Source organism: Australozyma saopauloensis, chromosome 4 (genome assembly GCF_035610405.1).
Source record: "Australozyma saopauloensis chromosome 4, complete sequence".
NCBI classification, from domain to species: domain Eukaryota; kingdom Fungi; phylum Ascomycota; class Pichiomycetes; order Serinales; family Metschnikowiaceae; genus Australozyma; species Australozyma saopauloensis.
In genome coordinates, this window is record NC_086134.1 from 223,533 (window position 1) to 248,021 (window position 24,489).

The 24,489-nt window shown below is 44.6% G+C and overlaps 12 protein-coding genes across 12 annotated transcripts; 5 read left to right on the forward strand and 7 right to left on the reverse strand.

Annotated features, from left to right (window-relative positions):
- Positions 1 to 121: 121 nt before the first annotated feature.
- On the reverse strand, positions 122 to 1,852 carry PUMCH_003134 (uncharacterized protein; the record flags this gene model as incomplete). The annotated part of the gene is made up of 1 exon (XM_063022115.1): positions 122 to 1,852. The coding sequence occupies one exon, from the start codon at positions 1,850 to 1,852 to the stop codon at positions 122 to 124; it is 1,731 nt and encodes a 576-aa protein (XP_062878185.1).
- Positions 1,853 to 2,703: 851 nt separating this feature from the next.
- PUMCH_003135 (uncharacterized protein) lies at positions 2,704 to 4,095 on the reverse strand (the record flags this gene model as incomplete). The annotated part of the gene is made up of 1 exon (XM_063022116.1): positions 2,704 to 4,095. One exon carries the CDS (start codon positions 4,093 to 4,095, stop codon positions 2,704 to 2,706), a length of 1,392 nt encoding a protein of 463 aa, XP_062878186.1.
- A 939-nt stretch (positions 4,096 to 5,034) lies between these two features.
- On the forward strand, positions 5,035 to 6,426 carry PUMCH_003136 (uncharacterized protein; the record flags this gene model as incomplete). The annotated part of the gene is made up of 1 exon (XM_063022117.1): positions 5,035 to 6,426. The coding sequence occupies one exon, from the start codon at positions 5,035 to 5,037 to the stop codon at positions 6,424 to 6,426; it is 1,392 nt and encodes a 463-aa protein (XP_062878187.1).
- A 399-nt stretch (positions 6,427 to 6,825) lies between these two features.
- PUMCH_003137 (uncharacterized protein) lies at positions 6,826 to 7,896 on the forward strand (the record flags this gene model as incomplete). The annotated part of the gene is made up of 1 exon (XM_063022118.1): positions 6,826 to 7,896. The coding sequence occupies one exon, from the start codon at positions 6,826 to 6,828 to the stop codon at positions 7,894 to 7,896; it is 1,071 nt and encodes a 356-aa protein (XP_062878188.1).
- A 106-nt stretch (positions 7,897 to 8,002) lies between these two features.
- Positions 8,003 to 8,245, forward strand: PUMCH_003138 (uncharacterized protein; the record flags this gene model as incomplete). The annotated part of the gene is made up of 1 exon (XM_063022119.1): positions 8,003 to 8,245. One exon carries the CDS (start codon positions 8,003 to 8,005, stop codon positions 8,243 to 8,245), a length of 243 nt encoding a protein of 80 aa, XP_062878189.1.
- A 522-nt stretch (positions 8,246 to 8,767) lies between these two features.
- Positions 8,768 to 9,487, reverse strand: PUMCH_003139 (uncharacterized protein; the record flags this gene model as incomplete). The annotated part of the gene is made up of 1 exon (XM_063022120.1): positions 8,768 to 9,487. One exon carries the CDS (start codon positions 9,485 to 9,487, stop codon positions 8,768 to 8,770), a length of 720 nt encoding a protein of 239 aa, XP_062878190.1.
- A 262-nt stretch (positions 9,488 to 9,749) lies between these two features.
- PUMCH_003140 (uncharacterized protein) lies at positions 9,750 to 10,940 on the reverse strand (the record flags this gene model as incomplete). The annotated part of the gene is made up of 1 exon (XM_063022121.1): positions 9,750 to 10,940. One exon carries the CDS (start codon positions 10,938 to 10,940, stop codon positions 9,750 to 9,752), a length of 1,191 nt encoding a protein of 396 aa, XP_062878191.1.
- A 607-nt stretch (positions 10,941 to 11,547) lies between these two features.
- On the forward strand, positions 11,548 to 11,853 carry PUMCH_003141 (uncharacterized protein; the record flags this gene model as incomplete). The annotated part of the gene is made up of 1 exon (XM_063022122.1): positions 11,548 to 11,853. One exon carries the CDS (start codon positions 11,548 to 11,550, stop codon positions 11,851 to 11,853), a length of 306 nt encoding a protein of 101 aa, XP_062878192.1.
- Positions 11,854 to 11,970: 117 nt separating this feature from the next.
- On the reverse strand, positions 11,971 to 14,427 carry PUMCH_003142 (uncharacterized protein; the record flags this gene model as incomplete). Its single annotated transcript, XM_063022123.1, has 1 exon — positions 11,971 to 14,427. The coding sequence occupies one exon, from the start codon at positions 14,425 to 14,427 to the stop codon at positions 11,971 to 11,973; it is 2,457 nt and encodes an 818-aa protein (XP_062878193.1).
- A 1,166-nt stretch (positions 14,428 to 15,593) lies between these two features.
- Positions 15,594 to 16,430, forward strand: PUMCH_003143 (uncharacterized protein; the record flags this gene model as incomplete). Its single annotated transcript, XM_063022124.1, has 1 exon — positions 15,594 to 16,430. The coding sequence occupies one exon, from the start codon at positions 15,594 to 15,596 to the stop codon at positions 16,428 to 16,430; it is 837 nt and encodes a 278-aa protein (XP_062878194.1).
- A 129-nt stretch (positions 16,431 to 16,559) lies between these two features.
- Positions 16,560 to 19,367, reverse strand: PUMCH_003144 (uncharacterized protein; the record flags this gene model as incomplete). The annotated part of the gene is made up of 1 exon (XM_063022125.1): positions 16,560 to 19,367. One exon carries the CDS (start codon positions 19,365 to 19,367, stop codon positions 16,560 to 16,562), a length of 2,808 nt encoding a protein of 935 aa, XP_062878195.1.
- Positions 19,368 to 20,150: 783 nt separating this feature from the next.
- PUMCH_003145 (uncharacterized protein) lies at positions 20,151 to 23,948 on the reverse strand (the record flags this gene model as incomplete). The annotated part of the gene is made up of 1 exon (XM_063022126.1): positions 20,151 to 23,948. The coding sequence occupies one exon, from the start codon at positions 23,946 to 23,948 to the stop codon at positions 20,151 to 20,153; it is 3,798 nt and encodes a 1,265-aa protein (XP_062878196.1).
- Between the last annotated feature and the right edge of the window lie 541 nt (positions 23,949 to 24,489).

Consider the following 24,489-nt stretch of genomic DNA (forward strand, 5'->3'; position numbering starts at 1 on the left):
GACTAGAGTTAGTGGTGCATATATTGCCAAGCAAGAATTTATAAATATATTGCCTACAGGCCAAGCTTTGTAAAACTTCGAGCTGTGATTGTTACACCTCGTATTAATTAATAAAATACACCTAATCATAAACCTTTTTATCCAACTCACGGATAATATTTGCAACTGATTGCACCTCAACTTGCATACCTCTTGTCGTGAGTCTTCCTACTAAGGAGGAAAAGTCGACCGAGCTAAACCGTTTATGCCTAGAAAGAGTTTTGTAAGCGTCGGCGCAGGGGATGAAAATTGTGTCACTGGTGCTAGGAAGGTTCTGAGGAGGAGCTGGTAAAGCATCAGGAGCTTCATCGGCTTTAGTCTCGGCTGTCTCCTTTTCTGGTCCTTTATCAGTTTTCTTTTGCATTGCTGCTTTACTTGCCACTGTGGTACAGAAAAGGGTTGACATTGGATCTGTTTGACATTGAGAACATGTACCAGGGTTTCCAGTACATCCCAGTTTTTCCTCTTTTTGCTCCACTGGGGCTGGTGAAGAAGCAGTGGCATTCGAAAACTCACGAATTTCCAAAGTGGGTCCTGGATGTAGCACGGGAAGAGAAGTCTTGCGTTGTAGTGTTTTGGAATTGAATTGTAGAGGGGGAAGTGCTGTTGAGTGGTTTTCATCATCTTCGTTTGCATCAGCCTCATCAATATCAAAGAGTCTGTCAGAGAGAGACTGGCTGAGTCTAGCAGCTTCTTTTGCAGCCTCCCTACATACGCACGGTGTATCATCGGAGCAAAATCCACAGTTTTCGACGGGAGAATCCTCATTGAAACCAACACGATCAGTTGTTTCTTTCTTGACCAAGAGATCCTGAGGTAGTTTCTGGTTATCTTTCCGTAAGCGCTTGAGATCTGGCATTTTCTTAGCTGTGAACATTGATGTGAAGTCTGTTTCCCGCGCTGGCTGCTTTCTTTTCAAAGACACTGCTGCCATGGGTTTAATTGACTCAAATTTCTCCTCCACCGAAGGCTGTGCTGCTTTGAGGCCCGCATCTTCACACAAACACAGGTCTTTGATGCAGATACCGCAATCAAATTCTTCAGCATCCTTTGAAGACGCCTTTTGAGGCACATTCTTAGCTGCTAAAGCAGAAGAAGACGTTCTAGAACTTGAGAAAGACACACGTGGTGATTCGACAGAGGGAGCTGGCAGAATCTGCTGCACCGAAAATACCAGCAGCTGCAGATTGGGTGTCTCGCCTGCCGGCGCAGCAGGCAGAGCTTTCGCGAAACTTAGGAGGTTTTGTGCCGTTTGGTTTATTTCCGAATCCGAGGTTCGTAGAGCCTCAGGCTTGAAGTAGTTAGCATTAGGCTCAGCAGGAGATGGCGCAGCCAGAGCGTTCATTTGTGATGTATAAGGAGAATTGGCGGCAGACTGGCTTGCAGGAGCCACAGTTGACTTCAACGAGGAGAACTCCAGCCGGAGCTGGTTCATTGACTTGATCAAGAATTGATTCTCAAATTTTAACTTATTGATTGTGTTCACCAACCCAATTTCTTTGAGTTCCTTTTCTTTCTCCACCTCCAGAAGCTTTTGTTCGAGTTCTTGCACTCTGGTCGCTCGCCGTTCACGGAACGCCCGCTGTGCCGCACGATTCTGAGCCTTGCGCTTGGACGCAGGTGTATCTGCGCTTGGCTTCCGTCCTGGCTTCGGGCGTGGCGGAAGAACCCATTCTTTGGATGTTACAATGGAGGTAACGGCACCAGGCGAACCGGCCAGCTCTGGAGAAGAAGCGGCCCCAGATCCCGCGGGGGAGGGAGCCAATACTGATCTCGGTGCTATAGAGGGTCCCCTTTGAGTTGTTGAGCTCATTGTGACTAACTCCGTTTCTTAAGACCTTCAGTATGAGTCTATTAAATAAGACAGGAGGTAGTGAAATAAGATTTCCCGGTGGCAAAAAGAAGAAGAATCGGGTATAAGAAGAGTGGAGACTTGAATAGAGAGAAACAAGCCGCCAAATGAATTGAAAAAAAAGGTGTAGGGAGGAAGATCCGATTGACGGTGATTACCAAGAAAGAGTACTTTTGCAGACCTGTACATTGGCGACTGATGGTTTAGATAACTTTTGTATGTAGGCCCCACATTCCAAACAGCATTTTACTGAGAGTAGAACTGAGGTTATAAATGATTTTGGAAGTAGAGTCTATTTCAAGGAGTTGTTTGGTGTCTTTTCTGTCATTTACTAGGGTAATTTATCAATAATGTACGTGATTTGGTTGGGTAGTTAGATGAAACAAGCGGAGATCGTGTCTGCAGGAGAACCCGAGCTCGGCCATTGGATGAATGGTTGTGAAATCCCTTGAAATACTACCCTTTTGGGGTTATGTTAGAAGTGAGCTTTTCAATGATGTGAATGGAATGAAATGGAAACTTTGTGTTAAATAACTTTGATTTTCAAAAGTAAGTATAGGGTTTGTTCAAGTGAATTATATAAACGTATTGGTACTCGCAAGTATAACAACTCTTGACAGATAATATACCTGCTGTTTATGAAAGCACTTTAGTTTCCAGAACGACTGGGTTGTTTAGAACCCTCAAATTATTCAATTACGGTACAATCAATTTGAGATTTCTCTTTAGTCACCTGTTCTACAGTGGGTATTCCTTCAGTAGTAGATAGTATAGCTATGTTCAAGCATGTATTAAGCCAAATGCAGCATTGATCACTTAGCGGCATCGGCTTCTTGCTTGGCCTTCTCTGCTTGTGCCTTAGCAATATCCTCAGGGTTAGGGATACCCTCTGTCATCAATTTGTTGAGTGTCATCTTACCGTACTCCTCTTTCATTTTACGTTCCTCCTCCATGAATTTTGCCTCGTTCTCCTTCAAGTACTTTTGCAAATTCTCGTATTGCAATTGACCGTGCTCACGAATGATGTCCAAAGGCATCTTAGGCTCCTTGTTGACCGAGCTGACGGGAATTCCCATCAAACTGGCCATCAAATTACCGGCGTTGGGCTTGTTTGCACGGGCAAGCAAATCTTTGTTGTCCTCTCTCCACTGCTTACGCAAGTTGGCCTCACGCACAGAAAACTCGTCAATGATTTTAGACTTGTCGTCAAAGGAGTCGAGAATTGGTCTGACATCCTTGATTGGTTGGTTGGCCAAATACTCCAAGAAAGGAATCAATCTAACAAGGGTGTCATCTGGCTTACCATCCCAGGGCTCAAGCACAATGGCGTTGTGAGGGTTCAAGGACAAGGAATCAGCATTGACATCAATAGCAACGGTTTTACCCAAATCACGGTTCAAGAGACTCAAGTCCTTAATCAACTTACCGTCCTTATAACGACAAGCCTCTCTGTACAATGCGTACTGGATGTAAGCTCTCAATGGGTCCAACTTGGTGACAGTCTTCTCGGAGTACATTTGGTACTCAGAGCCAAAAATGACAATCTCATAGTATTGCGACAAGTATCCCAAGAAGTAGTCCAAACCAGGTCTCTTAGCGGTTCTCCAACCGTTCTTGGCATCCCAAGAGGAGTGAATCAAGAAGTCATCCAAGGTCAAAACCAAGGTCAAAGGACGTCTGTAGGCCTCAGGAGGTGGGGGAGGCAACAAGTTCTCGAATACAGGCTCGCTGAAAAATGTGAAGAGCGAAGAAAGTCTCTTGGTCAAACGACCATACATAGCGCCTGGAGCAAAACCGGAGTCAATGTTAGCGCCATCCAATCTCTCTTGCTCCTCCTTGGAATCCCAATCTCTGGACATGTAACCAACACCAGCAAAGGTACCAAACAAAGTGGCAGCGTAGAAGTAGTTGGCATATCTCTCTCTTTGGAGGTCTTTCGATGTTTGTCTGCGTCTTCTACGAGAAGATCTCTCCTTGTCATCTTTTCCACCCTCTTTTGGCTCCTCAGAAGAAGCTTGCGATTCGGACTCGACACCAGCACGGGCCAACATGTCGTCGTTGAGGATTGGTTGGTGCTTTTTTTCATCTTTGGAGTATAAACGAACGTTCAGGGCGAAAGGAGTAAGCAAGGGACGGGCCGCAGATAGCGTTAGCGGGATGCGTGTGCCTGCCCTAATAGGCAATTTTCTGACCACAGAGAGCATTTGGGGTGTATTAGTGTTCTTGTAGTTGCGGTTGGAAGTGAGATTGGGGATTTTTTTCGAATGAGATCAGTACCTCCACAGAGGCGTGGAGAGATTGATAATGGTGAAAGAAAATGGCTTATGTATGTGGGATGAGTTGATTTTTGGAGTTATTTATTTTGTATGAAGGTGTTTGATTTTTTTTGTAATTCATACAGATTGGCTTTGAAATGGGTTTGTGTCAATTGGCAGTGCTCCTGGATGCTATCTGAGCAGAGGAGGCAAAAAGATTTTATTTTTGAATATCAATTGAATTTTAACATTGATAAAATTAATTGGAGTGATTTGCTTTGAAGAAAGATTCGAGAGTCACCATCAAGGCCAGTACAGCACCGGTTCCACATCCTGTAAACATCTGACGAAGGTATTTCCATTTGGAGTCGAGACAAAGGCGAAAGAGGAACAATTGCAATGGAAAAATTAACAGAAATGCGAGTTCTCAAGTCTGGCCTGCAACTTCCCTCATTCTCAGATTTGAACTAGGTATTGTACTTGAACGTATCACACAGTACAAACAGGCTCAAAAAGAACTACTTTAAAGCTTTACTTAAATAGTCTTACAAATGAGATAGAGCTCTTTGCAACAAAATAAAGCTCTACGATTCTTGCCGTGTTTGAAGTAAAGTTCTTTGGGTCACTGTATAGGTCGGCTCCTCATTCAAGTCAAAGGAAACAAAACCCCAAAAAGTCCTATAATTTTCTTCTCCCTGAATTCTACCAAACTTGGCGTTTCAAACATTATCACCTAAAATCCTTCAATGCTCATCTAGTTTTCAGACACACTCCAATCGTTGGTGTGGCACTAGCGGGACTGGATACACCTGCCTAATCGAGCACTACTGATCTGACTATTAAACCTATTCTAATGTCAATTTCAGCTACTCCAAGGCTTTTCTGAAAATGTCCGCGCAGGTGATCATTATCGGTGGCGGTATGGCCGGTATTAAAACGGCCATAGATTTGCTCAATGCTGGTGTAACCGACGTTTTGATTCTTGAGTCTAGAGACCGTTTGGGTGGAAGACTAGTATCAGTGCCCAGCACCAAAAACCCCAGCGTTTGCTATGATTTAGGTGCTCTGTGGTTCCATGACGCATTGATTAATCCGCTTTATGCAAAAGCAAAGAAACTCGGGAACGTTCGTGTATTCTATGATGATGGAAAACACAGAGTGGTGTCTGAAAGTTTAGCTTCTGTGCCTGAGCACGATATACATGCGATTATGATGGAAATGCGCGCTTTTGCTGGATTGTTGTATTCTGAAAATCCTCTGTTGCCGGATATGTCCGTGCAGCAATTATCCCAATTGTATCTCGAGCGCCAAAGAAGCACTTTAACTGAACACCAAATGAAGTATGCGCCTCAATTGCTTCGTATGTGGGATGAAATGTGGGGCGGAGTGCTGTGGGATAAGGTTTCTGTGAAGCAGGCCTATCTTGCCGAAGGTGAGGATCATGTAGGCCGCAATGCGTTCGTGTGCAACGGATATCGCACTGTGTTCGAGAATGAACTCAATGAACTTCCAGAGTCTTTTAGAAAGTCTAGAATCAAGTTAAACGTGACTGTGGAGACGCTTGACTACAGTGACCCAACTTGCGTGTCACTCACCACAGTAAATGGAGATCTGTACAAAAGTCAGTACGTGGTTGTCACGATTCCCTTCAATGCATTAAGTAGCGCCAAGCCAATGCTCAAGTGGACGCCCGCGCTTCCACAACATCTAGCCCTGGTATTTTCAGAGGACACTCGCGGCCTGTTGGGAAAGGTAATCTTAGAGTTCGATGAATGCTTCTGGCCAAAAGATATCCACAGGTTCTATTGTTTGGCATCGAATGATGATCCTTCTGGTGAACCTCGCCCATGGAAACATCCAACACTTATCGTCAACTATTATGCAATGACGCAAATCCCATCTTTAGTCTTCTTGACCCAAGACCCACTTTCTAGTCAAATTGAAACATTGAGCAAACAACAAATTTGGGATCTTTTTAAACCTGTCGTTGAGCAAATTGCTACTGGACCTATCGAAAGGCCGATTGGGATCCTCAACACTCCTTGGAACAATGATCCGCTCACGCAAGGTTCTTACACAATGGCTAGAGTTGGATGCAGCTCATCAAGCGATATTTGTGGAGCTTTGGCCAAAGGGGTGAATAAAAGGGTTCGCTTCGCTGGTTCTGAGACATGGGCGGGCAGCGCCAACGGTTGTGCGCATGGTGCCTGGTATAGTGGTGAAAGAGAGGCTGCCTACATTATTGATCAAATCCGCGGAATAGGAAAAAGTCGCCTTTAAATGTTGTCGATAACTTTGCATTCAACTGAACTCCACACCTTGAACGAGCACCAGAGTGGCTATGCGAGAACATCAAAGAACTTGTAAACCAACTCGTTGAGACTTTTAATCTTCTAGTAAGGCTAAAATTTTGTGATTGCGCAATTTGAACCGTTTAACGTCTAAGAGGAGGCAAACCAGAGGAGTCTCATACAAGAACCACGGAACCAAGAAAAAAAAGTAAAACTATTAAACATTTGAAATCAAGAAATGATAAAGAACAGTCCCAAAAAATTTACTGTAAAAACTCCCTAATCCACCCCTCCAACGTACTTGTACCCCAGACTAAAGATACCATCCAGGCCTGCATTCATTATCTATTTACCTTGAGTTTCAAATCAGACAGTGTCACGTCTCGGTATGCTACGCCTCCACTTCTTCATCAAACGTACCTCGCTAAGATATGCACCGCACACAAACCTTGTAAATTCTATTCGACCGCTCCAATCCCGCCGCTTCAGCGTATCTTATCGAAGATTTCAGGAAGACACAACCAGCAGCACTAAGCTGCCGAATCCGCAGGAGCCACACAAAGCAGAAATAGTCCCGGGCACCATTAATATAAACCAGTCATCCCAAACTCAAACTCAAACCCCGTCGCTGTCAGCTGGAGATGGGTCCGTAAACTCCGAGCAAAGTCCGGATAAGCCACCAGTGACTACCACCAGTGACCCATCTTTGGGCGAGCTAAGTAAAGATAAGGATGCCAGCGTAGACCAAGATGACGAGGCACACAAAGATGAGTTTCTCACCACCATTTTCGAAGAAATGGAGCCATATATCGACACCTATGCCGTGTACAAACGACTCATAGATGCGGGCTTCACCCCTCCTCAAAGCGACGAGGTCATCCAATTACTCATTGCACAACTCAATACCAAGCTCTCGAAGCTCCTGACAAAGTACTCTCAGATCTACGAATTGGAGAACGAACAGTATTTGTTCGAAAGCGCCCAACAGGAGTTGGGCGTGGACATCACCCGAAATCGGGAGAACCACATCAACGAGGCCATAAATCTGATCAACGAACTAGAGAGAAACTACACGGTGCTCAGTGACGAGCTCAACAATTTGCTTATCGAGATGAAAAACGATACCCAGATCGCCATCAATGACCAGAAGTCTGAGAATACGCTCATGAGCAAGCGCATCATGCTCCGGATCCAGGAGACGAACCACAAAATCACCAATGAGATCACCATGGCCATGCGGTCCGAAATTGAGTCCTTGAGATGGCATTTGTCGCGCTGGGGTGTGATTTCCATCTTGACCTGTGTCATTACCGCTTTTGTTGGCTTCTACATGTACAGAGCAAGATTAAAGAAGAGACTTGCGTCTGCCAAAACCGAGTTTGCACCTCTTCTTATCTACGAGCCAAGTGAACTTGACGACGACGATTATCACGCGGATCTTGATCCCGATTCAGTTTAATATTTAATGCATTTTCGAGTGCTCCCACCATGGAATCACGTGCCAGCCTGATCCAGTCCAACCAACCCTTGTCTCACACTTACACCAACTCTAGCTGTTTACAAAGATGTCTGAGAACAGTACATGCAAGCCTTTCGCTTGCGCTATCCAAAATTGCTTGCAGGAGAATGGCTACAACGAGTCCAAATGCACCAAGGTTATCGATGAGTTGTACAAATGTTGCAGAGAGTTTTACGAAAAAGAAGGCCCTGAGGCCCTGAGTGTGTGCTGTCCCAAGTTCAATTTGCTACAGCTCAAGTTGAAGCAACGACTGATGAAGCAAATCGACGCAAAACTCATTCTGAAATAAAGACAAATTAAACCAGTCTTACGTTCTACACGGTTTGTTAGTTAGGAGCCGCGAAGCACTCATGATAAATGCATTCGACATACAGGCCGGTGTAACTATTATTCTAAGGCTTACCCGAGCACGAAGAACCACATAGTGGTAAGATTGCATGTGGAGGAGATCATGCAAACCGTGACTCTAATGGGCGCCTACTTTAGACATTGGAGAGGTAAAAAAGGTTGGAAATGTCGCGGGTATATATACCACCGATGGCTTGTGCGGGTAACCCTATGGGAGACCAAGACAGTGAAAGGTAATACAAAAAACCAGAATTTCATGTGTTCGTCAAATTGTGTATATACATGGGAAGAGAATTTTGCATACTCTTTTGATGAATAGATTTGTAGGCTTTTTTTGACATGCGTTTGGCTACGAGTTCAACACTGCCAACCTCTTCTAAACCAGTAAGTAATAGGTCAACTGCTATCATGCTGTTCTGTGATTAGCAGAGTGAAAGTTCGTTTCGTCAGAAATTGTCTCATTTTATTCGTTGCCTTTGCGGTCGTACTCCCTGTAGTCTGGTAGATCAGGCTTGAACTTAGAGTCATCATCCAACCACAAAAGACTACCGGGACTGCCGTTGCTCATTTTCACGCTTTTGTCGAATTCGGCAGCGACTTCATCTATGGTGGTAGGATCAATTCCCTTTTCGGCTAGTTGTCTACGAAGCATGGCGATGTGAAGGGCCATCTTGAAGCACCTTTTCGATGTTACCATTCTTTCATTAAGAATCCGGAGCTCTTGTTTCTTGACTGCTCCTGCGAAACTCTGCTGCTGTAGTTGTAGTGTCTTCATGTTAATTGCGGCGGTTTCTTGACTCATCTTCTCGATCTTGACTCTGCTCTTGTAATTGTCTACTGCCAAGTATGCCAACGTCAAGGACGCAAGAACCATGGCAAAATCCTTCATCGATCGCAGAGTTGGAGGTGGAATATCATCACCATTGGGCTGGTCGTCCTGGATTTGGGCCGAAGCAGGGACATTGCTAGCGTTATTGAATGGTTTGGGTACTGCCAGAGGGTCGTTGAAATATGACGGAGGGCGGTGCATTGACCTGCTGAGGATGATTCTATTGCAAAACATGGAGTGTTGGAATCTCAACATTGTGTTTAATAATTCTTTTTGTGTTTCAATTGATTGATTTGGTGGTTGAAAGGGAAGGATTGAAATGTGGGGATTAGCAACGAGCAATTGAGTTGGCATTCGGATTTTTTCCGGACAAGTACGTCACATGTCGAAATAAACTCTTAGTAAATGAATTCCCGACTGATCATGCTTGCATTTTTTTTAATACGTGATTTAGTCAAGAGCACATTCAGTTGCGAGGCTGGAACATAAAGAAAGGGAAGAAAGAAAGAAAGAGAGATACCTTAAGTTCCAGTACAAGTACAACAATACAAAGCTCCAATTCGAAGCCATCGAATAATACAAATTGTACACTTACTCGTCATTCAATATACACAACTTAACGGGCCTTTCCGTCAGCGGCCTTGACGAACAAAATGTCACCATCCTCAACAAAGTAGTCCTTACCCTTAGATAACAACTTACCAGCGGCCTTGACAGCAGTCTCGTCACCCAACTCGATCAAGTCGTCGTATTTGGTAACTTGGGCCAAGATAAAGGTCTTCTCCAAGTCAGTGTGGATAGTACCGGCAGCTTGTGGAGCAGTGTACCATCTTCTGATGGTCCACTCACGAACCTCATCAGCACCACCGGTGAAGAAAGAAATCAAGTCCAACTTGGTTCTCATGGTGGTGATGATCTTTGGAAGAGCAGACTGAGCACCGATCTCCTTACAGTAGGCCTCTCTCTCCTCGTCGGTCTCCAAACCAGCCAAGTGAGACTCCATGGAAACAGAAATTGGGATGATGACATCGCCGGGAGAGTTGGCGTCAACCCACTCCTTGATCTTCATCAACCACTTGTTCTTTTTACGCACGTAATCCTTTTCACTCAAGTTGAGCAAGTAGATACATGGCTTGGCAGACAAAAGGAACATGCTGTTGATGACCTCGACCTCCTTTTGGGTCCACTTCTGGTTAGCAACTCTGCCACCGTTCTCCAACAACTCGATGATTCTCTTGACCAACTCGGCCTCCTCCTTCTTTTGCTTGACCTCCAAAGATTGACCACCTCTCTTGGTGATCTTGTCGATACCCTCCAAGTGCTTCTGGGCGAACTCAATGTCCTTCAATCTCAACTCGTCTCTGATGATGTCCAAGTCGGCGATGGGGTTGACCTCATCGTTGATGTGAATGATGTCAGGGTCATCGAAACATCTGACAACCTGGTAGATGGCATCAACTGCTCTAATGTTGGCCAAGAAATTGTTACCCAAACCCTCACCGGCGTGGGCACCCTTGGTCAAACCGGCAATGTCGTAGATGGTCATGTATGCTGGCACCTCGGACTTTGGCTTGTACAACTCACACAACTTGTTGAAACGGGCCGAGGGCACAATGACTCTGGCCTCCTCCGGCTCAATAGTGGCGAAAGGGTAGTTGGCGGGGTTACCAAGAGGACATCTGGTGATGGCTTGGAAGAAGGTGGATTTACCGACGTTGGCCAAACCAACGATACCGGATTTCAAGTTGTTGCCTGGTCTTCCGAGCAAGATAGGCTTTTCGACGGCTCCCTTCTTTTTTGGTGGCATTGTGGTGAAAAATAGTGGGTTGAAAAATTTTTGACCTACACTACGGTTTTAGTGCGACTGGCTGCAAAGTTACGTTGCTGGAGATTATATGGGGGATTTATGGACAGTAAAGGTCAGTGCAATTGGGGTTGTAATTTTGGGTAAAAAAAAAAAAGGTTAACTGTGATTGAATGCGATTGAATGCGATTGATTGTGACATGTCTCATATTTGTGTCGTCATTTGCAAGCTACTTAATATGTCACGATCTGCTGGAGTGGACTACTAGCGTCACCTATGGTTCGAAATTATGCACTTACAGGAAACCACAAAAAAAAAGAATTCGGAGTCTTTTTTTTTCTTTTTTCTTTGTTTCCGATCTTCATTCGCGACACTACGCAAATCAGACTTTTCCCTCGATTGTCTACTTATAGATAGAGCTCTTTTGCAGCGAAACGTAAGATTGATTGAATAAAAAAAAAAATTTAAAGTCACTTGGAACAAACTTTACATTTTTCAAGATTACTTCTCTAGTTTTGCCAGTCTTCTCTTCCTCGCCTCGTTGACGTTCTTTCCCCAGACACTTACCCATATACACTTCCTTCCAAACCAAGTGAACTCTTAACCAACATGTTTCGCCTCAGCCTTCGTGTGCCCCTCCCTCGTCTTTTCTCCACGAGTGTGTTGAGAAGCCAACACGTGCCTTCGTCGTGTGCAGCCGGCACTGTTTTGAACCTAAAGGTCCGGAAAAACGGCGATGAGCCTGTTGCCTTGGAAGACTCTGAATATCCGGACTGGTTGTGGACGATTCTCGACAAAAAGGGCAACGACGAGAAGCTAAAGGCCGAGGATATCATGAGATGGAGAAAGAAGCAGTTGAACAAGGCTAACGCCGAGAAGATCAAGGCTAACAACTTCCTTTCGAAAAAGAAGTAGAGCTGTCATGGATAGGTGACCGCCAAAGACCGGAGCGTTGTGTGTATATAGAAAATCAACATTAATTTGCATCAATTAGATTAGATATGCTATTTGCAGCACCTCTATTTAGGCTCGCTACCATGGGTTGATTTCGATCTCGTCATGGGCAAAGCTAGGGTGGGCCATCAGAGGTGGCTCTATTTTCTTGTAAAGCATGTTATCACGGTCAAAGCTTTCTTTCCGCGCACCTTTCGAACCGAAATTCTGGATGCCTCCTTGCTCGTTGTAGTCATTGGTATCCTCATTGCCGTCGTTGTCATCGTCATCATAGGTATAAGTATCGTTCAAGTTCTGACGATTTTCCGTAAGTATTTCATCCACATCATCAACAATGGCAATGGGCAAATGTGGTTGGAACTTCTTCGCGTGATTTTTCTTGACACCTCCGAGCCCTGCTCCGAAGCTTACGATAAGTTCACTTAAATTGGGAAGTGCAATACCAAACACATAGCTAGGGTTGATAATTAAGTAAAGCTCTTTTGATAAGAACGATGACTGTGAAAGGAAACTGATCTTGGATCTCTGCACCTGTGCCTCGCCATGTTCATCAAGGATGGACTTAAGCTTTTGAATCAATACCTTTGGGACTTTTGGTTCATTCACCTCATAACGGTACATTTTTCTTGTTACCTTATAGATTTGATAGTAATTCAAGTCATCGAGTTCGTTCATTGTGTTGATGAAAGTCTCTTCATCCTGAAGACCGGTGACGACCTGCAACCACTGGAGCAATTCGATCAACGGATTAAGCTGAGTGCGCCCAACATGATACAATGATTTGTACAAGAACCCAAGAGAATGCGGATCTTTTGGATCATCGGTCTCATCGAGTAGGCCAACGAGGTGAGTATAAGCACTATCAGAAGGCCCCACCAAATTGCTGAGACCGCCCAAAGGATCTGGTTTGTATATATGTGCATTGTGCGAGCGCAACCAATCTTCGAGAGCGGAGACGTTCAATCTTATTTGGATGGCTTTTGCACGAGAGCAATACTTTGAAGTCGAGATTACACGATTGAACAAGTCGGCATTGATCAAATAGAACACCTGAGAGTATGCCTGGAACCGAATTAAGGGATGAATCATGTGTATCGTCAAAACGTAATCAAGAGCACCTAATACCTGAAGGTATCTGACTGGAGATGGCAATCGAAGCTCTTCCTCTGAAGGTGGGTATAACATGTCAAGAATATCATCATATGACTTAGGAGCTCGCTTCATTTTCCGGAAGTTCCAATCCTTTTCATACATGGCGCTTGACACATCAACAAGGCTGGTATAGTCAAGAATGCACTCCAAGGCTAAATCACTAAGACGGACATCGATGGAGAATGAAATGGTGGCAATAAGATTCTGGGTGACGCTGATCAAAGTCTGGAGAAACTCCTGGTGCAGCTTGTACACACCGCCTCTTGTCAAGTGAAGATGAAGAAATTGAATCACAGAAAGCCAGTAACTGAGCAAAACAATATCTCCTTGAGCCGCGCCAGGTGCCGAGTCCGCAGCAGTCATAACGCCCGATTTCGTATTTGTGACGGATCTGACTCTCGCAATGAAGGACTCCAAGAGGAAGGCGGTCAAATCATCTGCGCCCACCTTGGTATGAGAGTAATTTATGAGCTGAAAGACAACGGCAGCAGGAACCCTTGCGTCATGCTGCAAGGATCGAGACTTGAGACGCAAGCCGAAGATATAGTCGAGCAATGACGGAATGTCAGAATCAGTGAATTTGATGTACTGCCCCTGCACCGCCTTGGAGTAGTTAAAGTCAGGGATCCGTCGGAGATCCTCGTCGTCTTCGGAATCCGCCGAGGTTGGCCGATACGTCTCAAAAGGTTCAGGCGTCTGATTGGCTGCTATACTCAGCATCTGGATCTGGTATGCAAGGTCATCCTCGTAGTTATCAGTCTGGAGACCAAAGGACTTGGGCTCGTAGACAAAGGCGTCCTGATTCGAGCGGTTAAACAACAAGTTATGATTTTTAAAGTACTCATAAACGGCCGGACACGTTACCGAAACCATTGACGCAGCCGTGGCCTTGGTGCTGGCATTAGGTGCGAAGTCAGGGTCTGCCTGGAACTGCAACAATAACTCCACCATGCGGAGGTTGTCGAGGTGCACAGCCCACATGAGCGGCGAGTACTCCAGCTTCTGCTGGTCGGGAGTATCGGGGTCTACGCCGTACGTTCCCAAAAGCAACTCTGCAGCATCGTATTGATTGTAGGCTACAGCAAAGACTAGGGGAGTATATCCATCGAAAAGAGAAGCGGCAAGCTCGGAATCGGCGTCAAGGAGAGATTGCAATACAGACAAGTCTCCGTCGCATACCGCACGGTAGAATTTCGCTTTAGTGTATCCTGGCGGCAATGCTTCTTCGTCTTCTAAAGTAGGTTGCGGTGTCTCTGCCACTTGTTGCTCAATTTCTTCCCTGGCTTCTAGAAGCGGGGCATGGAGTGGATTCGAGGGTTCCAATTCTTTCAATTTCGTGCCGCTGGCGGTGTCGGCGCCAGACACATTAGCCCAGAGATCCATAGTGGAGTTGCAACTGGGGGAATTCGCAGCCAGTGAATTAGTGGGGAGTTTGGGAAAGTTTTGGGTGGATAATTGGTTGCGGGGTTTTATTTGAGTGAAGTTTTCTTGAGAAGAACTTTGGTGGTTACGAAAATTTTATCGAGGAACAACGATTGTTCTTTCCCTTTAGGGGTAGGTAGAGGTATAGGTGTAGCTATAGGGGTTTTAAGTCTGGTTGTTAGTGATGGATTTGAAAAGTTTGATGTGAGACGCTATTTATTGAGTTTAATTTTATTTTTGATCAGATGAACTTTTCGTGTTTTGAATTGGTAATGGTCTAGAAATGCTGTGAGTGTGTTTAGAGCTACAGGTTGGACGAGAGCAGAGGGCCACAAATAGAAATTATAAATGTATATACATAGATTAGGGGTAATTTTAAAGAATTCCTTGTATTTAGAAGAAAATCGCAAGAAGAAAAAGCTCTGGAGGCGGTGTTCCCTTGACACTCTCTGACCAGGCAAGCACCACCACTGGATCTCTTAGTATTTATAAAAAGATACATGTTTTCCCTTTGATTCAACTAAAAAAGTTTTCAAAAAAGGAGATTCCAAAAAATCTACTCTCGAATTATGAATTATGAATCAAATTGGATGGTAAGATTAGGGGTACAGCACAGTGGTGCCGTGGTTCTCATCAAAACACTGCAATTCACATAAATTTCCGGCACTTATTTTTCCTGCTACAATCTCCAAAACATCGTTCCAATTCCTCTTTATATATATATTCTCTTCGTGCAAGTCTGCATTCACTCTGATAGAAGCCCTGGCCAGACCACACTGAGCAGACCAGACCAACATTCCAGGTCAGAATCACACCGGATCGAAATAAATTCTCATTTCCATTTCAATTTTCATTTTTTTTCATCACATCCATCTTTCTTCTACCACATTCCTGCCAACAATTCCACCACTCCACATTCTACACCGCGTATATCCACATTCTGCCATACATCTGTACTAAGACTACCTCATTCCTCCTGTAATCACTCTATACTCTCATTAAGCGACAGCTTGTTTCTGTCCCGGTATATATTACACCTTCACTTCTCTTAATCCACCGTTCTCGGAACACATTTGTTTTTCCGACTCGTCGTTTCCTCTCTCCTTTCCCAAATACACGCATTCCCCATGTCTTCTCGTCTACAAACCCGGCTCATCGCGATTTTGGTGCTGGTGTTCTTGTTTATAGGGTTCTTCACCATCGACCAACGACCAAAAGATCTGGGCCAGCGGTCGTCGTTTCTAAATCTGATCCATGGCTTCTTTGAGGCGCTGCCCAAACTGGCCAAGAACGAGCCTCCTAAAAGTCCGGACCAGCTCGACTTCGATAAGAACCTAGAGCTTCTAGATGCCAGCGAAGACCCCTGTACGGTTATGCACCCAACACATGGGTTTATCGACTTGAGACCGCTCTCGACGCACAATGGCGGTCCACACCCATGGAGTGCCAGTGGCCTCGACTCCGACCAGAATTATACGCTTGGAATCTGTCTGGTTCCGTTTGCGAAAGATGCGGGGCAGCTCGTGTTCAAGGATGTTGAAGATCCTTCAAAAGTGGGCGCCTTTTTCATGGACCCTATCACTAAGGAATATGTCCTGATGGGACAGGTATCGGATAAACCGAAGTTCGTGGGCCGTAAGTTGATGCTCACCTATGAGGATGGCTCGTTTTGTGACTCTATTGTTTCTTCGAAGGGAGAGCGTCTTCGGAGAAGAACTATTGTCACCTTTAAATGTGACCACGATATGCTTCACAAGGCCAGTGTCTCCCACGTAGCCTCCGTGCACGGATGCACATACATGTTTGAAGTTAGATCGCATTTTGTGTGTCCCACTGCCGCCAAAGCCGATAATCTTGCGGCCATTTGGATTTTCTTGTTTATTCTCTTCGCCGCAGGCTTGGTCTTCTTCTCGGGAAGTTACGTCATGAACTTCTTCAGGAAGAACACCAGCTACCGTAAATAGACTCAGCAACAATCAATGATGAATTTTATCTTCCATGAAGTTTTAGACCGATTCTCTATAAATCCTTGCTACTGCTTTCTAATCCTGTAATGTGTTTTAAGTATATTTAAGTAGAGCATCACTACTGTATTAGTAGGCTCCAGAAGCAACAACTCCAGCCATTCCTTCGGTCTCGGCCTTGACCTCGATTTTTGCAACCACCTGGGCACCTCTAAGGGCCAATCTCACCTGCACTGCGACAATACCACCCCACAAATCTTTGGCCAACAACTTGAGAATATGAGATGTGGAGTCGGATGGAACGTAGTCAGTGCCATCTAATGCCATACAGCTCAAAGTCTTGGTGAGCTTTGTGGCAGCATTTTCAATTGTTGAAACCCCGCTGACAGTGACAACAGTGCTATCTTCCTCAGGCAACAGATCATAAATAGCAGTAAAGTTTGGTTTGTAGAGAGGGAACATGAAGTCACCAGCCGAGACTTCCAAGTCCTCAATCTCGTAGTCATCTTGAATACCTTCATCTGCTGGGTCAATTCCACCCTCGTCATCGATTATGTCCTTACTGATATACTTCAAAGTGTTACCCAAAGCAGCCAAGACATCATCTTCTAGAATTCCAGGTACACCGAATGAGTTGTACACAGAGCCGGATTGTTGAGGCTTCAATTCAGCCAATTTAGTGCTGTATTCGGCTTCATAGGCTTCGTTGTCAGGAACCACATCAATGGTAATATCTTGCAACACAAGCAGTGAGAGTGTGTTTGTGATTTCATACTCCAAAACCAACTTGTTAGTTTCTGCGAAAAAGTGCTTGACAACAGTCACAACGAACTCATTCTCTCTGTCAGTCAAATAGATAGGGGTCATGGTAGACTTTGTGAGCTTACCGTACTCAACAAATTCCTCAACTTCAGCTAGTCTGGCAGCGTACTCTTGCTGTTTCAAGTACTCATTTGCTGCTGCATCATCGTTAGAGGCGTCTTGGTTACCCGATGGAGTACCCTTTTCACTCTTGTCCTTGCTTCCAGAGCCATCAGCGTTGTTATCTAATTGGGTCAATTTCTCATTGTACTCCATAGACTTGAGCTCGTCAAGAGTAAGAAGTGGAACCTCAGAGATTTGGAAGCCGGTAGAAAAGTTATCTTCATTGTTCAAATAATGAGTCAACTTGCCCTCCAAGGCAGCCAAGTTGAATCTTGAGTCATTGACAATGAGACTTGGTTGTTTGCTATCGATGAATCTCAAAGAAACAGAGGCACGATCTCTAACCTCATCGTCTACATCCTTCAAGGATCTAGTCAATAAAGTGCGCACATTCGAGGCCAAGGGTTCATCACACAAGGCACCAAACTTGGCCAAAGCGATGACTGCAGAAGATCTGATGATAGAGTTCTCCAAAACCAATCTGTTGTAAATGTGACGGATATAATATGAAGGTTGAGAGGTCTTTGGACCTTCATCTCCCAACAAATGCAAGATTCTGACTAACAACAGAGTGAACTCGCAGTCTTCGATGTACTCACAGAAGTTCATCAAGATTAGTTGCTTGGCGTTCTCGTCGGGCAAGAACTTGATCAAGTCAAACAATGCCTCTACAATTGCTGTCTTAAGCTTGATCGAACCATCATCCCTCAACAAGTCATCGAGGAATTCCACCAACTTCTTGTGCTTGGATGGGAACTTCAATGCCAAGCTCTCGATGGCTTCGATGATCACGATCTTGAAGTCTTCAGTAATTTCGTCCATCAAGGAGGTCATCTTCAGAATCAAGCGGTCCACACTCTCAGAGCTAGTAGACTCGACAGTTCCAACACCGAAGGTCTTCAATAATGTTGTGATGGCCAAGGTTGAAATGGATCTGTTTGGGTCATTGATTAAGTTTTCCAATTCGAGGTTGACCACGAGGACCTTCTCTGGGTGCTTCAAGGAGATCTTATTGATCAATCTCACAGCTGCAAATCTAGTGGCAGATCTGGGGACGCTCAACAACTTCTGCAAGGTGAGAATCACGTTCATGAACTCGTCGTCCTTCACCAAATGCTGCAAGGTGGTCAATGTCTTACATGCCTCCAACTCCACCATGTCAGACTTGTGCTTCAAAAAGCTATGCAACACAGGATACAAGTGAGTGATCAAAGAGGGGTCGTCGTGCAACACACGGTTGATGTATCTTATGAGTTGGATAATCGACAACGAGTTCTTCAAAGACGAGCCCTCGTGCAAAGACGTGATGAGCTTCATCATGGACATCTTGTCGTGACTCTTCAACTCGTACAACAATCCCAACGCATGGTATTGGTACATGTACGAGTTGGAGGGTAAGTTGGTTGTGGAGGTACCATAGTACTCGTGCAACTGGAACTGATTGCTTGGGAACTGCTTGTACGAGTTTACGGTCTCCAACGCCTCGTTCGCGAAACGCTTCACTACATCCTTAGCTACAGGCAACAAGTTATACGAGGCAATCAATGCCGCAGATGACACTATCGGGTTCTTATCCACCATACAGTTGCGGAACAATCTCTCCGCGGACGACACCGTCAGCCCGTCCAAAACCTTGGACAACGATCTCACCGCATTGGGCTTGTAGATCAAGTCGCCCAGCTGGATATCCTTCATGATGGACGAGGTGACCATCAACACATCCTGAGACGTGGCGGAAAGCTCTTTGATGGCCAAGTACACCAATTGACGCAACGACGAGTCCTTGTGCTGGAACAACTTGGAAATCGAGAAAAACAACATCGTGGACTCCTCGGCGGGGAACGTGACGCCGTGATAGATCAATCTCAACATCTTGGCCAAGAGCTGTCTGCACTTTTTGGCGTCGACAGGCAGCGCGTTGAACTGCTGCACGCACTCCTGGTAGACGGCCATTTTGTCGGGCAAGCTGCCCAGACTGTACGGGTCCTGGGCTTTGTAGCTTTGCGTGGACATGGGGTTGTAGGTTGTAGGTGTTTGGAATATCGACGTGGTGGAAAAGGCGCACTGGGGGTGGTGGGTCACGTGACGGAGGCCGGTGAGTATTGGGTTGCAAAAGAGATGGGAATGGTGGAATTGGAATGGTGCAATGATATTTTTGCGAGTTTTTGTTCTTGCTTTTAGAATATGTTTTTTAGTTTGTTTGTTTTTGTGCCTTTTGCTTCGTGTTCTTTAAGGCAGGACTTGAAACAGTGGCATGAAGAGCCGGTAGACCATCTATACCTGGTATGGTGTGCAACAAAACATCCTAATTACACTTAAATTTTATGTAAAGTTCTAAATTCCTATTCTGAAATTTTCTCTTAAATTCTTTCGCGGTGGATTTCATTGGCGACATTTGAGTCGAAGAGAGAAATATCGAGTCGAAAACAGAAGGCCGTGTCGATACGGAACACGTTTCGGTCAATACAAAAGTCTGCGTTGGAATTCTCAACTTGAAGCTTCAAATGTGTTTTCTTAGTTGACAAATTCAACGTGAGTAGACCCAGTTGTAAGATGGACTAGCACTGACAGCTCCCTATGCATTAAACTGAATTACCAACTATATGAATCTAGTCAGGAACTACAATGCTTCCACCAGAAGCATTAAACCTCAGTAATTATCAAGAATAGCACTAATTGAAACGCTAACCAACTCAAAACCAAAATTACAATTGTTATATCCCATTGTTCATTAATAATATGTACCCAAATAAATAGTCATTGCGTCATAACTTTGCTAAACAGAGCAAAGTCCATTCAAGCAGCCACAAGGCGGCTCTCGAATGTTTCGATCGCTTTCAAATTCAACTTATCGCCAACAAGCTTTAAAGCCTGGCGGAACTCGTTGAGGAGCTGTCTCGACTCATGAGATGATGAGATCCGGACCCTCAAGAAGTAAAAGTTGAAAGTTGATAGAATCGTGTTATCGATTAAAAATTTGTTGAAAATGATATTCAACAAACTCTTGGATTGAGTTGCTGCCAAGAGTTGGATTATTTTCAGGAGACTCTTAGCTTGAATCTCTTTCAAATTAAGTACCTTACAAAGCTTGATGATAGCCTCGAATCTTGAAATCACTTGTTCATGATGTTGTGGTTTCACTAATTTGGCCGCTTTGGTAAGGGTGAGAACCATAAAATCGAAGAAAGATGATTTCTTTTGGATAAGTCGAGAGTAGGTGTCAAAAAGCTCTTTCATCTTCATAACATCTGGTTCCGACAAAATTGCAAGAGCTAGCTTCTGTTCAGTGTCAATCTTTGCAGTGTAGTTAGAAGAAACACCGCCAAGAGAGTTCAAGAGCACTGAAAACTCAAACAATTGATCCAACTCAGGTGAGCGACCCTTGAGTGATCCAAATTTGTTCAAAAGGACCTCGTGTGCGCCACATGCAATGTAATAGTTAAAAAGTGATGTAAGAAGTTGGTTGGATTCGAGGAGAGTTTTGTTCCGATCCGCTCCCGAAAGATGTTGACGGAACAAGTTGCCAGCCTGCTCGGTGTTTCTTGTATTCAAGCAAGCATCAGCAATGGAGCAAAACAACTTTGCAGAGGCTTGTTGACTCAAATCGAGATTGGCAAGCTTTTCATTAAATGTCCCTGAGAATGCCACCACGACTTTCGACCGCCCGGAGTTATTCAATTTGTTGAAAAGCTCCGCAGTCCAATCAGGCGAATCATTCGAAGAATAGAAAAAATTCACGTTTGTGGCGATGAGGTCTAAGAGATATTCATTGTCAGTGCAAGTAGCGTGGGAAGTCATCGCATTCAAAACAACTGAAGAGCTAAGTACTTCCAGATTTTTTTGTTGCAAAAGGTGCTGCAAAAGCTTAATAGTGACCTTGTCATTTTTCAAGTTAATGAACGAAGCAAATATGGTAGAAGCATCTTTGCTTTGTTCAATCCTCGAAGCAAGATTTGAAATTAGAATCTGGTCTTCTTTTTCTAAGGCGGTCATTGCAAAATTTTGAGTTGCTAAAGACATCCAAGTAAGAGTGGTGAAGCTGTATCCTTGATTGAAGTAGTCGACGAACAGGCCAAAGGAAACATCATCATCAAGCTTTAATTGTGCTGACAAATCTAATTCGAAATGTATAGGCGAGAGAACACCAGCTTCACCATTTCCGTTGTCTAGGCCTAGCATAGAACAAGCTTGTAAAATGTCTGGCGTTAAAGTAGCACCAGCTTCCAAAGTACCAAACATTTTGGTAAACCAAGATGAACAGCTGCTTTTAAGCTCAACGAGCTCTGGACAAAGCTCAGTGTAGTGATTGTCGGGATCTTCAAACTCATTGATTAGACGTGATTGGTATTGAAGAATCTTGATTGTCTCAGATTGGGACAACTGTCTCTTCAGAGCCTCGTTGAACAAGAATGAGGAGATGGTCATTAAACCATAAGCGTTGTCCGAAAGAAGCTGGAAACCTTGAAAAGAATGGAATATCATCATCAGGTTAAGAACTAAACTGAAGGTCATGGAGTTGTTCCCAAGCAAGAAATTGGCATGCTCGGACAAGAAACTGTTGAGTTCAGTAGAATCTTTGGCATAGTGTCTTGCTTGTTGCTCGACAACAGTCCAGAGAAGGTTCAAATGATAGTTGTCACCATGAACCATGACACCATTATAAAGGTATTGACAAAGCTTCTTAGACACGTTCCAGTCGCCAATTACGTGATCTTTCACTAAAACTTCCTTAATCAAACGGGCAATATTTGAATGATCACCCAAGTCAAGACTAAGTGAGAGTAATGAGTCTCTGCATGAAACTGACTGATGCGAATTAGACCCCTTGCAGCTTGTAGTTTGAAAATCTTTGCGAATTACGGCATACTCGTACAATTGCCAGATCTGCTTATAAATCATTAACTGCTTTTCTGACACCTGAGAAGACTTCGTGTTTTGCTTCTCATACTCGAGCTTTGAGTATGTATGAATGAAACGGTTAATCATCTCATTGTACACATTTGCAGTCACCTCGGGGAGATAAGAGATGTCCCTTAATCTCAAAAGTAATTGATAGCTGGTGAGCAAATCTGACTCCAGATCATAGCCCATAAGAGACTTCAAATAGGTGGAAATGAGAGCAGACATATTTTCCATGTTTGATTTATTGCCTGCTAACAACTGCTCTTTGAAATCAATCAAAATTTGGTCGAGGAACTTTGTTGCAACAGGTTTGTTGTTGGTAGCAAGTAGAGTCTCCACCATGGCCCCATAGATCTCGAATTCACCATCAATAAGACCATTTGCATTCTGCAACTGCTGCTTGTATCCAGCAAAGACAGAGGATACGAAGTCATATATTTGCCGTTTATCCATGTTCAATGTGTCCTCCTTCGAAAAGTGAGTGGCCACGAGAATAAAATCACGGTAGAACTCATAGCGTTCCGACTCGATTTCCGAGTACGAGACCAAAAGTGTGGAGAGCTGCTTCGTCAATAAATGTGGGAACACTACCAAACCAGCAAGTAGCGGAGTGATGATCGAGCTAGCATCGAGGCCCTTCTTATTCTTGATCGACAAGAATAGATTGGAACCAACTTGTAAGTAGTCCATAGCCTTACCCAATGCGACAGAATATTTATGCGAAGAGACGGATGCATCGTTCGAAAATTGAATCGTTTTCATAGCACCATCAAACACGGCAGGAAGTATGATGTTGTAAGTGTCAGCATTAGGAAGGATACTCTCGTTGTGAGTACATGCGGTGAGAAGATCCTGATACACAGTCAACAAAGATGTGAGTTTGGATTCTATGCTATTGGCGGAGCCATCATTGTCCAAAGATCTGAGACAAATAGACTTCAACACGATGTTGTACTCCTCGATGGATGGTAGGTCTATATCATTTCTGTGGAGCGACTGGTAGATCGGGTAAATGGTGTCAAGCTCGGCGCTATCTTGATAGTTCTCATAGATCGACACGATTCTGTTGAGTTGGTTTGCAAGAAACGATCCTTCGAAGTCATCCTCAAGCTCGACCTCAGCAACAGACAGCTGCTCAGCTTCGAGTGGGGTGTTGACGACGACCGGCTTATGTGGCTGCGCCGACTTTGATGGATGCGCAATTGTCTCCAATTCCGGAACCTCTGCCAATCTGCTCCGGTTATTGTGTGGAGTAGTGGAGAAAGTACGAAGCAGGTAGAGCTGTTTGAGCGATCTTTTCGGCTTGACCACGGAAAGCGTCGAAAGGAGGTTTTTCGTCACCGAGCGCAACGTCTGAATATCGTTCTGGATCTGCTGATTGGCTTGCGAAATGAAAAACTCAGGCAAGAACGGCTGCAATGATTCTACAGGGAACACCACCAAAACGCCGCTCAGGCCATGGCCCAGCGTCCGTTTCTCGTCTTTACGAAGCTCCTGGCTGAAAAGCCCTAAATATATACCGCAGTGGCCAGCGGGAAATCTACGCCGAGATGGATGTGGTTCATCCTGGAACCACTGGCCCACAACCTGAACGACAGAATATGACAGAAGGCCATTCTGGAGATATGGCACCAGGCTCTGGAAAAAAGTCTTGCCGACTCCGCTGGGACGTTTAGCCCCGAGCTTAGCCATAACTAAGATCTAAGAGTCAAAGCGTGGGAATTCAAAAGCGAATATGATAGAGTGCAAGGAAAGCACCGATGGAAACAATATTGGAAAATGGAAACGAAATGCAAAGTCGGCCGCGGGTGAGAATTCCAAAAAAAAAATTTGACGACCTTATCTACGGTCTTATATATGCGTAGGTGGCAATAGTGCTATGGATGCAAACGACGTCAGGATGCGATGTTCCAGGCTATATAACCCCAGGTTAAAGCAGGCCTTCAACATCCGCGAAGCGACGGGGCCGGTTCCGAGCCAATAGAAACAGGACGAAGCGTGGCTACCTGCAGTCCCAGGTGATTTGGACTCGGTTAGAGTCGGGAGCGCGATTGAGTCAGAGAAGGTCTTGGGGGATAAAGGTTGGCCAGATTAGCGGGTTTGTTTGATGGGTTCGGATTGTTAAGAATCTGTGTTTTCGAAATAGACTTCGTTTGCTTTGCGTCACTTTGGCTCAACGTGTGCGCAATGATATTGGTTGCGTTGTGACCGTTTTTGCATCCGTTCTGCGGCC